This window comes from Protopterus annectens, chromosome 16.part0 (assembly GCF_019279795.1).
Source record: "Protopterus annectens isolate FY-2018-M chromosome 16.part0, PAN1.0, whole genome shotgun sequence".
Taxonomy (NCBI): domain Eukaryota; kingdom Metazoa; phylum Chordata; order Ceratodontiformes; family Protopteridae; genus Protopterus; species Protopterus annectens.
The window spans coordinates 640,622,641-640,640,271 of record NC_056750.1 but is presented as its reverse complement, the minus strand read 5'-3'; the positions used below and the strand labels follow the sequence as shown (position 1 = coordinate 640,640,271).

Genomic DNA, 17,631 nt, shown 5'->3' with positions numbered 1-17,631 from the left:
AATGAAAATCCTTATGAGGTATTTGCTTCCCACAAGAAATACAATTATTAACTTTTTCTGACATCGGTCTGGAGCAAGAAAAAAGTTTCCCCAACAGGGTACTTAGCTTTAATGAAGACTTGGGTCTGAAATTCGAATTTGAAAAACTCAGGAGTCGACCGATCGGCAATTGCGAACTGCTTTTGCTTTGGGCACTGCGCGGCAAGAAAGACTGAAGAAAATGGCATTGGCTGCATCTTTTATACCCCTGGCGCACTGACGTCAGGGAAGAGGCGACAGAAACCGATGCCGGCCCTAGACTTTGGAATTCAGGCCGACTGAGGGTAGCCTCCCAGCAGGATAACCCAATTGTAATGACTGCAACAGTGAAACACAAAGATCATCTCCAGTGCATGGGACTGTTGTACCCAAACTGTTCTCAGGAAGCACTGGAATTTCCTCATGTGCAACTTGGCTAGTGGTAACACTAGAATAGTGGACGCCATGAACCCCAAGAGAAGAAGAAACCCCCTAGCAGTCATGGATTGAAGGGGCAAGAGGGCCTGGAAGAAGGATGTGAAGAACAGGACCTTTTCTGGTGGTAAGGAAGCCAACATCCTATCTGACTGGATTTGGCATCCTAAGCAAATGTGGTCTTGAAAAGGAACCATGGTAGATTTTTGGTAGTTTATAGTGAATCCCAGACACCCAGCAGTAACATCGTGAAGAGAATAGTCTGCTGAATGGCACCAGCAGTCTGAGCCTGGAGAAAAAGATCATCCAGGTATGGGAAATTCGGTATGCCCTGTAGCCTGCAAAAGGCTATGACAGGAGACAAGCATTTTGTGAAGACCTTTGGGGCCGTAGACTATCCAAAAGGCAAGCCAGCAAATTTAAAATGTGAGGAAGCAAAAGCAAAGTGAAAATACGTCCTGAATAGAGGATGGATGGGAATATGAAGATACGCACCCTTGATGTCCAGAGACACCATAAAGGCTTTAGGAAGGATGAGGGGAAGAAGAGTGGGCAAGGTTAACATGTGAAAAGTGGGAACCTGCAGTAAGGTATTGGATAGGTCTAGAATGAGTCTCCAAGGACCATACTTCCTGGGGACCACAAACATCCTGGTGTAGAACCCTTTTCCTACTTGGGAGGTTGGCATCTCCTGAACGATGCCTAGAGAGAGAGAGAGAATTACAAATGACTTTGGGAAAGAGTTACATCGGTTCCCTTGGAAGTTGTGGAATACCCATGAAGGAGGGAGGAGTTTTCCACCTCAAGTATCCTCAAAGGAAAATTAAGAGGATCCAAGAGTTCTAGGTGATCTGTTTCCAAGCAGAGAGAGAGGGAAAGGTGAAGGGGAAGAGGAGTTTGGTTGCAAGGGGGCAGGCAGTCACAAAAGTACAGTTTTGTACCTACCATAAATGTAGATGTTCGAGGATCCACATTGCTGCAGTCATGACCTATGGGTAGTCCGCTGTCCTCGATCGGCCCGAATACCAAAGGGTTAGGCTGGCGTCTGTCATAGTCGCCTAGAGCTGACGTCAGTACGTTGTAGTACTTAAGCGCATGACCGACGCCATATCCTCAGACTTTCTTGCCCCAGATGTCAGAAGGCCCAAAAAGGAAAAGCCAAAGCCAAAATACTAAATACCCAACAACCTCCAAAGAGTAAATAAAGAGTATCCCAAAAAAAAATAACAGCAACCATGACCTATAGAGGGGAAGGAGGGAGGGAAAATAGGACTGCAGCAATGTGGATCCTCGAACATCTACATTTATGGTAGGTACAAAACTGTACTATGTTCTTCGTCTCACATTGCTGCAGTCATGACCTATGGGTAGAATCCCAAAGCAAAGGAAAAGGGAGGCTGGCAAACTAAAAAACATTAGGAGCTGCTAACATGCCCTGTAATACTGCAGTGGCAAACCCAGCCCTAGACTTGGAATAAAGAGGGAGATGGTAATGCTTAGTAAAAGTGTGTACTGAACTCCAAGTAGCTGCCTCCAAAATATCTTTAGTAGCTACCCCCCTCAAAAAGGCAGTAGAAGTGGCAGTAGCCCTAGTAGAATGAGGTCTGATCCCAACAGGAACACTCTTCCCATGATGAGAATAACAAAAAGCAATGCAATGACCAATCCACTTAGAAATAGTTTGCTTTGAAACAGCTTTCCCTTGAGAACCCAAAGCAAAGGAAATAAATAACTGTTGAGTCTGCCTGAACTCTTTAGTTCTGCTCAAATAATACCGTAACTGCCTGTGAATGTCCAAAGAATGCAAGACTTTTTCCCCCCTATTTTGGGGATCAGCATAAAAAGTAGGCAAATGTATAGACTGGTTCAAAGCCACATTAGAAATCACTTTAGGCATAAAAGTAGGGTTAGTACGCAAAGAAACTCTATCCTTATGGAATATCAAAAACGGTTCCACTGCCATGAGAGCCTGTAATTCAGATACCCTTCTAGCAGAGGTAATGGCCAACAAAAAAGCGGTTTTCCAAGACAAAAACTTCAACTCAGCTGTAGCTGCAGGTTCAAAAGGAGGTAAGCTTCTCCAACACAAAATTGAGATCCCAGGAAGGAGTAGGAGCTCTACGTGGGGGTCTTAGATTCTTTGCCCCTCTAAGAAACTGTTTAAATAAAGGGTGAGAAAATAAAGGAGGGTCACAATCATAGTGAGCCGAAATAGCTGCAGCATGAACCTTCACAGAAGAAAATGACAAACCCTTGTCCAGTAATTCAGTAAGATACTGTAGTGCAAAGCTCAAATTAGGTAGTGAAACATCAAAGCCCTTTGCTGAGCTCCAAAGAAAAAATCTCCTCCATTTAGCAGCATAAACCTTTCGAGTACTAGGCCGCCTGGCTTCCAAAATGACATCCAAAACTTGTTGAGGAAGTTGAGGCCCCACCGGCTCTAAAACAGAATACGCCAGGCTGTTAGATGCAGGGACTGCACCCTGACATTGAGAAAATGATTGTTTGACTGGGATAACAAGTGAGGAATCTGTGGCAAAGGCCAAGGGGGCTCGCGAATTAAACTCCTCAGCAGAGGATACCAATGCTGACGTGGCCAATCTGGTGCTATTAGAATCATGCAAGGCTTGTCCCGCCTGACTTTCAAGAGTACTTTGGGAAGAAGAGGCAGAGGGGGGAAAGCATAGACGTGAAGGTTGTTCCAACTGAAAGATAGAGCATCCACTTTCCAAGCTTTTGGGTGGAACAGCTTTGTGCAAAATTTTGGAAGTTGGAAATTCAGTGGAGAAGCGAACAGATCTATGTCTGGAGTTCCCCAAGCCACAGTTAACTGATGAAACACTTGAGGGTCCAATTTCCACTCGTGGGGATCCACAATTTGTCTGCTCAATACATCTGCTAGGGAGTTCTGTGCTCCTGGCAGAAACCGTGCTTGAAGAGTGATGTGCAAATTCAGAGCAGTCTCCCACAATATCATTGCTTGTCTGCAAAGAGGGTAAGAATGGGTTCCCCCCTGCTTGTTTATGTACCACATGACAGTAGTGTTGTCTGTTCGAATCAACACCTGTCCCGGCTGAAGTAGGTCCTTGAAAGCCATCAAGGCAAATTGGACTGCTAACATCTCCTTCATGTTGATATGCAAATGTAGTAGTTTGGGAGGCCACAGGTCTTGTATCCATTTCCCATTGAAGTGAGCACCCCAAGCCAAGTCCGAGGCATCCGTCGTTAAGATCTGACTCGCCTCTTTTTGAGTCACAGAGAGTCCCTTGTTTAGGTGACATTCCTGAGCCCACCACAAGAATTCCTTCTGGATGCAAGGTATTATCCGAATGACAGTGTCCAAATCGTGGCAGTGCTGAGTCCATACACTCTTGAGATACCATTGTAACTTCCTCATATGCAGTTTGGCATTGGGAAGTACTAGAATGCAAGATGCCATGAACCCCAAGGCTTGAAGGACTGTCCTTGCAGTCAGCCTGGACATTACTGATAACTGCTGGAAGTATAGATGAAGATTTCTTTGTTTGTCCGGGGTTAGAAATGCCATCTGAGAAGCTGTGTTCAGTCTCACACCCAGAAAGCACATATCCTGAGAGGGCACTAAACTGGACTTTATTTCGTTCACAGAATACCCTAGGCACCTTAAAACCGCCATTACATACTGGAGATGCTGAAGTAATTTGTCTTTGTCTTGAGCAAGAATCAGGCAATCGTCCAGATAAGGATAAATTTGTATTCCCCTCTGTCTGAAGAAAGCAATCACGGGAGCCAGAACTTTTGTGAACACCCTGGGTGCAGTAGATAAGCCAAAGGGCAATGCAGAGAACTGATAATGAGAAGTACCATCCCGAAATCTCAGGAATCTCCTGCAGCTGGGCCTGATAGGAATGTGAAGATAGGCCTCTGACATCCAGGGTTACCATCCAGTGATCCTTGCCTAGCATAGGCAGCAGTTGTTGTAATGTTAACATCTTGAACTTTGGAATGTCTAGGAAGGTATTGAGAACAGACAAATCCAGAATTGGCCTCCAAGTGTTTCCTTTTTTGGCACTAAGAAAAGACGAGAATAAAATCCTAGGCCTACTTCTGAAGGAGGAACCACCTGAATTGCCCTTATCTGCAACAGCAAAGAAATTTGTTCCTGAGCCTCCAGCCTTTGCTGAGGAGGCACATCCGGCATGCCTTTGAAAGGAGGAAAAGTGTGAAAATAAAACTTGTAACCTCGATTTATTATATCCAACACCCATTTGTCCTGGGTGACCAAATGCCAGTTTTGTTTGAAAAGTCCCAACTTTCCTCCTAGAGGTGCTGCCAGTAAAGAAGGATCTGGCAGCTGAAGACACAGGTCATTGGGTCTGTTTCCGAAAGGGCTGACTCCTGCCCTCACCAGAAGACTGAGCAGGAGAACTCCAAGTCCTAGGCCTGAAAGAGCCCTGAGCGGGAGCCCTACCTCTACCACGTCTAGACCTGCCCTTAGACTGATAATCTGAAGAAGGGAAAGACCATCCTCTAGCAGGCCAATTCCTACTAAACTTAGGAGGCTGCACCTGCAAAAAAATCCTTGACCGTCTGCATAGACTTAGCCTTATCTTCCATCTTTTTTAAAACTGACTCCACAGGAGAACCAAAAAGAACTTCAGATTGAAGAGGAACATCCAAAATCCGAGCCTTAACATGCTCTGACAAATTTTGATCCTTAAGCCAGGCATGTCTGCGAACAACTGAACCAGTAGCAGCCACCCTGGAAGAAGCCTGAAGAGCATCGAAACCACACTGTAAAGAATGCTTGCCCACTTGATCTGATGCATGAACCAACTCCTGGAGCTCCTTACACTCTATACCCCTCAGATAAAGCATCCACCTTAGATTTCAATTGGCCCAACAGAAAATTCTGATACTTCAGCATATGAAATTGGCAATTCAAAGCCCTCATAGCCAACGTAGAAGAGGTGTACACTTTTTTTCCCCACCTATCTAATGCTCTAGAATCTTTATCCAAAGGTACTGGATTCTTCGCCACAGAAGCCCTGACACCTTTCGGACCTTGAATAATAGTTTCCGGATCAGCTCTAGGACTCTTATACAAATACTTATGTGCTTCTGGAACCCTGTAATATCTGTCTGGCTTGACAGGGGCGGGGGGCAAAGAATCTGGATTAAGGGAAGCTTCAGAAAAAACATCCTGAACAACATCTAAGACAGGAGGAATAGCCAAAGGCCTATGTTGTGGCAAAGACAAAAATTCCCTAAGCCTTTTCCGAGAATCTGAGAAATCCTGGCCTTCCCACTTGAAATGTTCCCTCATGGAATGTAAGGTCTCAGAAAAAGAAAAATCTTCAGGAGGAGAAGCAGAAGGGCAGGAATCCTCTGCCTCCGAATCTGAATAGGAAGGGAAATCCTGAATTTCTTCAACTGAAGAATCAGAATAGTCTGAAGAGTGATCCATTCCCTCTAAATCTGCCTCCACCCTAGGCCTCTTCTCTGGGGGGGGCATAGAACCCCCGATCAAAGTTATCAAGTCCTCCGCCATTTTCAACATATGCTTCTTAGGAACAGGGCGTGGAGAGCTAGAACTATGGCCAGGGCCAGCAAGACAAGATTTGGCCTTAGCATGGCCTTTAGCCACAGAGGGAGAAGGCCTAATAACCTTATGTAAGGATGGAACTACAGAAACCTGAGAAGCACCTTCAGCCTGGCCTAATTCCTGAGAGGCCAACTCCTGCAAAAGTAAAGGCTCCCCCTGGGATTCAGTCGAACCCTCGGCAGGAGCCACAGATGCAACCGGAGGTTCCATAGAACCGGCGTCCGCCACGGACGACTCATCCGGTTTAGACCTCAAGGATTTATCTTTACGCTTTTTAGCGGTAGCGGGCGTCAGAGGATCCGATGGCATGTTATAGTTACACCGTTTACCGAAAACAAGCCTGGCACAGTCTAACCTTCGTTTAATGGTGCGCTTATTAAATCTAGCACAAAAGTGACACCCGACTACGTCGTGTTCAGGCCCCAAGCAAGGGATAGAGAATGATAATCCCTATGAGGTATCTGTTTCCCACAAGAAATACAATTAATAACTTTTTCTGACATCCGGATAACTAAGGCAAGAAAAGACAAAAATTTCCCCAACGGGGTACTTAGCCCAACTTGGTCTTCGGTCTGAAACTCGATAAATGAAAATTTCAGAACGCCGAACGGCACTTGCAAACGCTGCTTCTGCTTCGGACCACGCGGCAAGAAAGACTGAGGATATGGCATCGGTCATGCGCTTAAGTACTACAACGTACTGACGTCAGCTCTAGGTGACTATGACAGACGCCAGCCTAACCCTTTGGTATTCGGGCCGATCGAGGACAGCGGACTACCCATAGGTCATGACTGCAGCAATGTGAGACAAAGAACATCTACATGGCTTTACCTGAAAGGGCTACTTCTGATCAGCAAGTGCTGATGTGGAAGATTTGGAGGAAAATGGTTTCCTAGCATCTCTTTTGCCCTTTGAAGTTGGGGCCTGGAAGACTTCCTGACAAATGGTGTCTTAGCAGGGTAGTTTTACTGAAATCTAGGGACCAGGGACACAAAAATGTACTTTTAGTCTTACAGCTCTTTGCCCTTTTCCTGTAATGAGTTAAAGAGTTCTGTAAGAACGGTATGAAATAATGCCTTGTTGTCCAGGGGGGCATCAATGATTTTCCCTTAATGTCATCAGGCAAAGGTTGAAGTCTGAGCCAGATGCATCTCCGAGAAACAACCCAGATGCTGCCGCTCTGGCTGATGCCTTCACAGCATCATACACTTCACAGAATACAGTGTAACTTGACAAGATGAATTAAGAATGGAGGACAACTTGGTCTTAGTAAGAGTGTCTGTGAGTTCTGAAAGTAGGTTACCAGCATCAGAGAGCAGCCAAAGAATATTTAGACATGTGGGTCTGGTAATTTATGGCTGTGAATGCCAGAGTTGCTGATTTATAAACTTTCTTCCTCGGTCTCTCCATAACTTTACTCTCCTTGTCTGAAGGGAACAGAAAGTGAAGGGCAGAATTCTGAAGGCCTTGTCAGCAGACACTGAAGTAGTTGCAGGGTCTGCAGAGGGACATTTAAACAGAAGTCTGGAATCCTCTAGCACTTTACAAAACCTGTCTGGCCTTTTGGGGGAAGGAGGTTGAGAGTTAGGACAGTTAGAATCTGCAGAGAATGCATCCAGGAAGGTTGACAAAACAGGGGGTATGGCGCACAGGGAAGTAGAGTCCATATGTAGCAGGTCATATTTTTTTTTTCATGTCCGACACCTGAAAGCAACCCCATCTGAAGGACTCCCTCATTTTGAAAATGGTTTCCCCAAAGGGAATATCTTCTCCAGAGAAATATGTCCGATTTGATTCTTTTTCTGGGGAAGAAATTTGGGCAGAATAAGCCAAAGATTCATCTCAAGAGGAATCCTCTTCATCAGAAGAAAGCTCCTCAGAAATCCTCTTTTGTGGAGTACAGGGAGGAAGGGAAGGAGAAGGAAGTAATAGACCCGAAGACTCTCAGGGCCATAAAACCACTGAGCAGCCCTTGGGATAAAACTTGTCAATCTGCTGACTGTTCTTGGGGGACAGGGGAAGCATGCTTGGTTTTCAACTTTTTTTTTTCTTTTGAGGAACCTCCATGCGGTGGAAAGGAAGATGGGCCCGACAACTCAACAGTACTAGTAGGAACATCTTTTCGCATGATTATCTGTAGAATGCCACGCAGGCCTTCATTTACAATGACCAGAGCCCCCCTCCCCACACACATCTGGAACAGATGCCTGCGTATCTCCCGAGAACATGTTAGTAGGAACTCTCATGGCCTCCACAATGGTACTTGTGTTAGCAGTGCCTACCACCTCCAAAACAGTCTCCAGGCCAACATCAGCCCTGGGAGAGACATCCGGAATAGGAAAAGCAGCTGATAAGTCAGCTCACCTAAAGGGCTCAATGTACCTTCCATATCTTAAGTGGGACATTTAAGGTGCTGGTTTTCGAGGTATAAATTAAGAGAAGCTAAACGGCTATGCAGGGTCTTGGGGACAAAGGCCTTGCAAAGAGAGCAAGTAGTATGGTCGTGGTCAGGGCCTAGGCAAAAAAGACAAAATATCATTGAGTCTCCTTATGTGCAATTTGCCTTACACACAGACACTTGCCCTTACTAGCTGACATGCAACCTCAAGAAAAAACAGTAGCAAGAAAATCAATAAGAAAACCCCCAACAGGGCATTTATCTTATTAGGATCCGCAATTTCTCAGACGAGCAACGACCGAAGAGCACTACTTGACTGGTGACAGAAAAGTTCTGAGGACTGATACGTGCCAACATCCACTATCCACTATATTGGGTAAATAGTGGATGTTGGCACGTATCAGTTCTGAGGACTGATACGTGCCAACATCCACTATATACCCAATGTCATTTTATGACCAATGCAGGATCAGAGCTATGTGCGACGTCGGACTACCCTATAGTAGGCATTGCACTTTTGTATACTGGCCGGAAGTAAGAGTCAGCTTGTTGTATGTTACGAATACTGCAACATATGAATAGGACATCAGTATGAAAGTCTTTAGCACCAACTGGTTTACAACATTCAGAACTACAAGCTTAAAGGTTTACCTTTAGTCCCTAACCACTAAAATAAAAATTTGACACTTTCTCACTGAAGAGATAATTTCTTCTTTTCTTAGAAGGAAAAGCACCTCCAATACTGCAACCTTTTTCCCGACTAGGTGGGATGTCAGAAAAAGAATCAGAAAGGAGAAATCAGAAAGGGGATTCTGTAGCCTCCGAAAATTCTCTTACTACCCATCAAGTGTGGTATCCATCCATGCTGACAAATACTGAGATAGCATACCATAACATTCACCGAAGTGGGACTTGTCAGGCAAATTTTCAGGTCTACTTCTGGTTCCTCAAAGGTTCTCCTGAAGGAGTACTGAAGTCGTGCGCCTGCATAGAGTTCTTAAAACTGAATGTGGACAGATTCCAGATGATCCAAAATACCAGTCCAAGTGTTCCAAGTAGAAACCACACAGCTTGTACAAACAATACAATTTATTGACTAAAAGACTGAGAGCTTTCGTTTGGTACAGCAAGACTTCTTCAGAATCCAACATCAGCAAAAACTTATTTAAATCTTACTTGGACATTATCATCTGACCCATTAGCTAACTAACATCTAAAACAATGGTTCTAAATTTAAAGCAATATAGCCATGAATGAAACAAATAAAGAATTCCTTACTTCCAATGAGTGTATAAAAACAGTTATCACAGCATCAAAGTCTAAACAACATAGGACTCAAATTTGAGAATACTGTTGATACGTAAATAATCATTACGCCCAGGAGGGCTAAGGGCCTGCAGTCTAATTTGCCATCTCAATTCTTTGGCCTCCAATAAATCCTGCTAAGGACCCCCCCCATCCCAGGATTATTTTCAATCATTTCAATACCAAATAATGTGGACCGATACCAAGAACGTTGGTTCACATGTTTGGCAAAAGCATTACTCATTTTGAGACGCCTGATTTCTAACAAAGGTCTGTAGATCCGATCTATAAAACGTCTTTGGGTCTTGCCCACATAAAAACTAGCACATCGACTGCATTCACCAACGTAAATACCATTGGTGTTAAAACTGCAATAAAAGGTAGGGTAAAGAAGTTTTCCATTCACCATAAATGTTTCTCCTTCCCTAATGTGGGAGCATGCTCCACATTTATAAGTACCAGATCTGCTACAGCGACTGTTGCCAGTCTGTTCAAGATAGTTTTTGATAGCTTTACCCTTTCTACATACCACCTTTGGTTCTTTACCAATATATTCAAGAATACCATCAAAACAAGAAAAAACGCTCCAGTTCTTTCTTAAAATGTTAACTATTTCAGAATGCTCACTGGTGAAAGTCTTGTCAGGCACCCATCCCCCCCGGGGTTGGCTTCATCACCCCTCAAGATAAGCTTATATAAACTAAATCAAATCTTTTTCCACATACTTCAAAAAAAAAAAAAACACACACACACACACATTTTGAACCAAAGGGCCTGGATAACCATGCCTGGTGAGCATAGCCATTAATTTTTCACCTTCCTGGATGAAAGTGTCATCCTCAGAGACCATACGGGTCAGTCTAACACAGTGGGCCTTAGTAAGGCCTCTCTTCTGATGATCTGGGTGGCAACTAATGAAATGTAAGAGACTGTTAGAACACGTGGATTTTCTGTAAATATTACTCGTGTATCTTATGTTGTTAAAATCTTAGAGTCTGGATGAGCCACTGCACCTGTAGCTCCTTGCCAGACTACTGATATCACTGCTGCTCACTTGCTGTTGGCCCCACTTAAACCAAAGCTGTTCAGATCCAGTTTTACCTCCTTGTATATCACAGAGGAGTTTACAACTAGACAGCAACAGCTGTTTAAAAGGTCTTACCATTTTGTTCACTCAAGGTTGATTTCAGCAAAGGGTTAATAAATAATGATGTTTGGAAAGGTCAGTGAAATATTTTAAGTAATGCCAGGTATGGTAGCAAACAGCAATGCTGACTCCCACAGAGAATTGTGAACAATGCATATAGTGAGAATAAATCATTGCAGTCACTACCACTGGGACACCTACTTAGTCTTGTCCTTCAAATCCCTTAGGAACAGTACCAGTGCTTTAAGCTCTTTGGTCATTTCCTGCTGGAAACAGAAGTTTTCTGTAGTCACTAAGCTCTCTGATGGAGAAAGCAGAGCATTAGCATACACTTTCTCAGAACCCAGACTGCTTCAGAATCCTTGACAGAAGGGTAAGCCTTACTAATGAGAAGTGGGTTCCCACTTTAGAGAGGCTACTCCCTTGTCAATAAATAGCATCGTGACCAAAGCAACCTTAGGCAGCTGGAGGATCTTGTCCAGACTTCTAGGCATTGAAGCTACTACATCAAGTTCTTTCCAGGCTTGCTTGAAATTGAGGACAGCCATTACATCTGCCAGAGCACCCACCAAGACTAAGACCTACAAAGAAACTTCAACTTTATGAGTCCTGTTTGCAACTTTTTTGGAACCCTAACTTAGAAGTAGTCCCCCCCCCCCCCCCGACACACACACACACGCACTGTAAAACAGCACAGAGTTACAGGAGTCTCTCCTGTGTGTGTGTGTGTGTGGGCACACACGTTGGCACAAGCTAAATGCTACAGCAAAAATAAATATGAATGCGCTTCAGAACATTACATAAATATGGCAGCCTAGATACTGCGACCTTACAAGAAAACTGAATAGATTCCTGCAAAATATCACATGAACGAAAGCAAATTTCTGGTGGTTTGCAAGCAAATAATGAAGTCTGCAAATGGAACTGTACACAAAACAAGGCAAGGCAGCCTATTTTGTAACTATTACCCCGTAACATTTCCTCAATACTTACCCTATACAAAGAGCACAGTCTCTTATTGATCTTTAAAACAATGTTAAATCAACAAAAATAAGAAAGCACAAGTGTTCAAAATCCAATAAAATGGTTACCTAAAATAGGATTCAGGGCACCAAGAGGAATTGCTCCATTAAGCTGCAAGGCTGCTTGGGCCGCAGGAGGTATCTGAATACCAGTGCCTGTAAAAGAAAAATGTATTAATCAAATGTGCAATTTCAACCAAAACCTATATCAAAAAGATAAAGCTACACAAGACAATATTTTTTCAGTACACAAAAGCAGTTTGCCTGAAACTACTTCAGGTAATCAAGTTAGACGCACAATGAACTACTAAATAATCATCACTGAAGCTCCACTTCAGATACCCTCATAAGGAAGCTGCAAAAAGCAATGATTTGACTGCCCACTTTGACAGTATTTCTTTGTACAGTATTGTGCCTGACACTTGCAGATAAAGTACAACATAACTGCTTTACTACAACAACAAAAAGGTAACATTGGTGACAATCTGGCCAGGTTGCAGAATGTACTACAAAGAGATAAAACTATCATTTGGGTAAATGAAATTGCAAGTTTATCTACCAAGTAAAAAACAGCAACCTCCATAACTCTCAATGCAAGTAATCAGGACAAAGCCAAAAATAGAGAAGAAAGCCCCAAAGATAGGGACATATTTTAAATATTGCTCCTCTAAACTTAGAAAATGCTAGAACAAGTTTGAAATTATGTATTTTCTGAAAGATCGTGTGAAACTCAAATATCTATCATTATTTAGTTTTTAGTGACATCAATCCTCAGTAATTTGCCAGAAAACTTCAAATGCTATGAGGAACACACCAAAAATATTAGGCAAAAATCTGGACAGTTGAGAGGCATGGAAACCTCTCCAAAGCAGCAGAAAGTACAACTGTGCAAGGGTTGCATTTTATAACAGTAGCTGTTAAAAGTCTAAGACCAATACTAAAAATGTGTAGAATAGAAGCTGAAACTGGTGGATATCTGTCTTATGGCCAGAATTCACCAAAAGTCCTGTTTTAGGAGGCAGGTTACCTCCTGCACCACTGGCATCAGCTGGAAATAACTACAGAAGAACAGCGTCACTAAAACAGCCTACAGGTAAAAAGTACAGCTGTGTACACTTACCATAAATGTAGATGTTGAGTGTATTCACTGTTGCAGTCATTACATTTGGGGTAATCTGCTGGCAGGTTGCCCTCAGTCGGCCTGAATAACAAAGTTTTGGGTCCTGCGTTGGTTGCTGTCGCCTCTTCCATGACGTTAGGGGTATAAAACATGCAGCCGAAGCCATTTTATTCACTTTTTCTTGCCCCAGATGTCAGGTGCCCCCCAAATGGGGAGCAAAAATATATATATATTTTTTATCTCTCTCTCTCTCTCTATATATATATATATATATATATATAAGTACATGCACTTTTAGCAATATAAATTTTAGCTTCATTTAACAGCAAATACACTACAAAGGCTTTAATATATAGTGAAGGAAAGAAAAGGGGGGCGGCGGGTGGGTAACCCGGACTGCAACAGTGAATACACTCGAACATCTACATTTATGGTAAGTGTACACAACTGTATTATGTTCTTCGTGTTTCACTGTTGGTCATTACATTTGGGTAGAATCTCAAAGCCATGGATGGGAGGATGGAACTAAACAGCATTAGGAGCGGCTATAAGGTCCTGCAGAACTGCAATGGCAAAGCCTGCCCTGGATTTGGAGAAGAGAGCCAAATGATAATGCTTTGTGAAGGCATGAACAGAGCCCCAAGTAGCAGCCTCCAGAATGTCTTTGGTTGGAACCCCTGTGAGAAAAGCTGCTGAGGTAGAGGCAGCCCTGGTGGAATGAGACCTGATCCCCTTGGGCACAGGTTTACCATGGTGCAAGTAGCAGAAATGAATGCAGTGGCTTATCCACTTAGAAACAGTCTGCTTTGATATAGACTTCCCCTGTGACCCTGCAGCAAATGCTACCAGTAGTTGCTCAGACTTTTTTAAAGATCGGGTCCTGTTCAAGTAGAATCTTAGTTGTCTGTGCAAGTCCAATGAATGCAGAATCCGCTCCCCCTTGTTCTGCGGATTTGGGTAAAATGTTGGCAGGTGAATTGTCTGGTTAAGAGCCACACTGGATACCACCTTTCGCATAAAAGAATGATTGGTCCTGAGGGACACCCTGCCCGGGTAAAATAAATAAAAGGCTCCACAGCCATGAGAGCCTGTAGTTCTGAAAACCTTCTTGCTGAAGTGACTGCCAAGACAAAAGCTGTTTTCCAAGATAGAAATTTTATATCTGCAGTAGCTGCTGGTTCAAAAGGAGGCAGGGCGACTTTTTCCAGCACAAAATTGAGGTCCCATGCAAAAGTTGGTGATCTTCTGGGAGGCCTTAAGTTTTTGGTCCCTCTAAGATACTGTTTAAGCAGAGGATGAGAAAAGAGGGGAGGCTCTGTGTTGTAATGAGCCAAGATGGCAGAGCCATGGATTTTTATTGAAGAAAAAGATAGGCCCTTGTCAAGCATCTCAGTCAAATATTGTAAAATCTGAGGAATGTGGGGCTTTGCTGTCTTTGTTCCTTGTGCTTGGTTTCAAGCACATAATCTCTTCCATTTATCAGCATAAGATTTTCTAGTACTAGGCCTTCTGGCTTCCAAAATAACATCCATCACAGATTTACTGAGAGGTGGTGTTTGAATAATTAAATCAGCCATGTTGCAAGGTTCAGAGTTTGGAGAGGAGTGTGCAGAACATGATTGTTCTGCTGAGACAGTAGATGAGGTATTTGAGGCAAGTACCATGGGGGAAGTTGAGACATATTCCTTAGAAGTGGGTACCAGTGTTGGTGAGGCCAGTCCGCCACTAGGAACATTTTTGGCTTTTCCTGTCTGACTTTTAGTAAGACCTTGGAGAGAAGAGGCAGAGGGGAAAAGGCATAGACTGATAGGTTTTTCCAACTGAAGGATAGGGCATCCACTTTCCATGCTTTTTTGTAATGAGTACTTATGCAGCACTTGTCCAACTGATAATTTTGGGGAGAGGCAAACAGATCTATGTCTGGGCTCCCCCATTTCTGTGTTAAGATGCTGAAGATTTGTGGATCCAGTTTCCATTCATGCGGGTCCATAAGATTTCTGCTTAGGTCGTCTGCCAGAGTATTTTGTTTTCTTGGCAGGAACTGAGCTAGAAGATGTATTTGATTAGTCAAAGCTGTGTTCCACAATGCCACGGATAGTCTGCAAAGGGGGTAGGAATGTGTACCCCCCTGCTCATGTACCACATAACCGTGGTGTTGTCCATCTTTATCAGTAGTTGTCCTGGATGAAGTAAGTCCTTGAAGGCTGTCAGAGCATTCTCAACAGCTACCATCTCCTTCTGGTTGATATGCAGATGCATTTGATTTGGGCTCCATTTGTCCTGAATGCATCTCCCCGCAGGGGGGCCCCTCCAATCATAGTCTGATGTGTCTGTAGTTAGGGTTTGGGTAGCAGGGGGTAGAGTGAATGACAGTCCCTTGTTTTGGTGACACATTTCTGCCCACCAAAGAAACTCCTGCTGTAGGCAGGGAATGAGGAAACATTGTTTCCAGACTGTGACAATGTTGGCTCCATAAACTTTTTAGGTACCATTGAAGTTTCCTCATATGCAGTCTCACATATGGAATTAGTAGAATGCAGGATGCCATGAACCCCAAAGTCTGCAGAATTTGTCTTGCAGACAACTGGGTTTTTGCCATTTGTTTGAAATATATTGTCAGTTGCCTTTGTCTGGCATAAGGTAAGCCATCTGGGCAGTTGTATTCAAGCTTGTACCCAGGAATGTAATTATTTGAGAGGGTACCAGTTGGGATTTCTTTTTGTTTATTGTGTAACCTAGGCATGTTAGAAGCCTTTTTATAAACGCCAGATGTTGAAAAAGAGAGTGTCCTTGTCCTCTGCTTGAATGAGACAGTCATCCAGATGAGGATAAATGTGTATGCTTCTTTGTCTGCAGAATGCAATTACTGGTGCCAGGCACTTTGTAAAGACCCTGGGCACAGTAGATAAACCAAAGGGCCGTGCAGAGAATTGGTAATGCAAAAAACCTGCCTTGAAGCGGAGGTATCTTCTGCATGATTCCCTTATTGGGATATGCAGGTATGCCTCTTAAGTACAGAGTCACTAACCAAGCGTTCCTGCCCAGCATAGGTAGTAGCTGTTGTAAAGTCAGCATTTTGAATTTTGGAATGTCCAGGAATGTGTTCAAAATCTGTAAGTCCAATATTGGACGCCAAGAATGGTCTTTTCTGGGTACCAAGAAAAGTCTTGAATAAAAACAGTGTCTTTTTTCCTTTTCTGGTACTGGCTGAAAAGCCCCCATTATCCATGAGGGACATAACTTGTTTCTGAGCCTCTGCCCACTGATTTTGTGGCAGATCTGGCCATCCATTTGGAATTGGCAAAGTATGGAAATGAAATCTGTACCCCTGGGATACAATTTTCAGCATGAAGTGCTAGTTTCCCCCCAAGGGGGATGCCAAAAGTTAAGTGCTTGATGATGGTAGAGGAAAGTCCTTGAGACTTCTTACTGTAGGGTTGTGCTTTGTTTCCTCCATATTTGGAGGTGGAGGCAGCCCACTGCTTTGACCTGTAAGAAAGTACAGTTGTGTACACCTACCATAAATGTAGATGTTCAAGTGTCTTCACTGTTGCAGTCATGACTGTAGGGTTCTCCCCTGCCGGCAGGCAGCCCTCGGTTGGCCAGAATCCCAAAGTCTGGGTCTGGCTTCGGCTGTTCAACCATGCTCCCTGACGTCAGAGCGCCAGGAGTATAAAGCTGACAGCCGACGCCATCTTCTCCAGTTTTTCTTGCCCCAGATGTCAGTAGTCCCAAAATGAACAAGGTCCCATAACCTTTGCAAATACACCTCAGAAGAATGGTGAAAAAAGGAAATACACAAAAGTAAAAATAAGAGGGGACAGGAGGGAGGGTAACCCAGACTGCAACAGTGAAGACACACTAACATCTACATTTATGGTAGGTGTACACAACTGTACTATGTTCACCGTGTTTCACTGTTGCAGTCATGACTGTAGGGTAGAATCCCAAAGCTGAAAGAAAGGGAGGTGGTCATAAAGAGGAAGGGGCGGCTAAAAGGCCCTGCAAGACTGCAGAGGCAAAGCCTGCCCTAGACTTAGAGTAGAGAGGTAGATTGTAGTGCTTAGAAAAAGAATGCACTGAACTCCAAGTTGCAGCTTCCAAAATGTCCTTGGTAGGAACTCCCCTGAGGAAGGCAGCAGCTCTGGTTGAAAGAGTCCGTATACTCCCTGGGATTTGCTTTCCATGGTGAGAATAATAAAATCTGATTCCATGAGCAATCCACTTAGAAATGATCTGTTTTGAAATGGCTTTACCTTGGGAACTTGAAACATAAGAAACAAATAATTGCTCTGATTTTCTGATGTCCTTGGTTCTGTTCAGGTAAAAACGTAGCTGTCTGTGTACATCCAAGGATTTTCCTTGCAGTCAGCTGGGTTTGTTTAGTCAGATTTCTGAAATAATCCGGTAGTTGCTCTTGTTTTTCTTCTGAGAAAAGCCATTTGGGTGGTTGTATCTAGTTTTGCACCCAGGAAAATTATTCTTTGGGATGGAACAAGTCTTGATTTCTGAATGTTGACTGTCTATCCCAAGGCCTGAAGTAGGCGGATGGCATAATTCAAGTGTTTTACCAATGATTGTAGGCTGTCCGCTTGTATAAGG

The 17,631-nt window shown here is 43.6% G+C and overlaps 2 protein-coding genes across 4 annotated transcripts in view; both read right to left on the bottom strand.

The window, feature by feature from the left end:
- The window catches only part of REC8 (REC8 meiotic recombination protein), a 1,573,438-nt gene that overhangs the window by 511,094 nt on the left and 1,044,713 nt on the right, over nucleotides 1-17,631 (bottom strand). The gene's annotated exons all lie outside the window — the stretch shown is intronic.
- LOC122790446 (RNA-binding protein 39-like) overlaps nucleotides 1-17,631 on the bottom strand; it is a 758,269-nt gene that overhangs the window by 84,906 nt on the left and 655,732 nt on the right. For all 3 annotated transcript variants that reach the window (XM_044057983.1, XM_044057982.1, XM_044057984.1), the window contains exon 12: nucleotides 11,979-12,065. In XM_044057983.1, coding sequence (XP_043913918.1) covers nucleotides 11,979-12,065 — 87 coding nt within the window. The remainder of the gene's footprint in view (nucleotides 1-11,978; nucleotides 12,066-17,631) is intronic.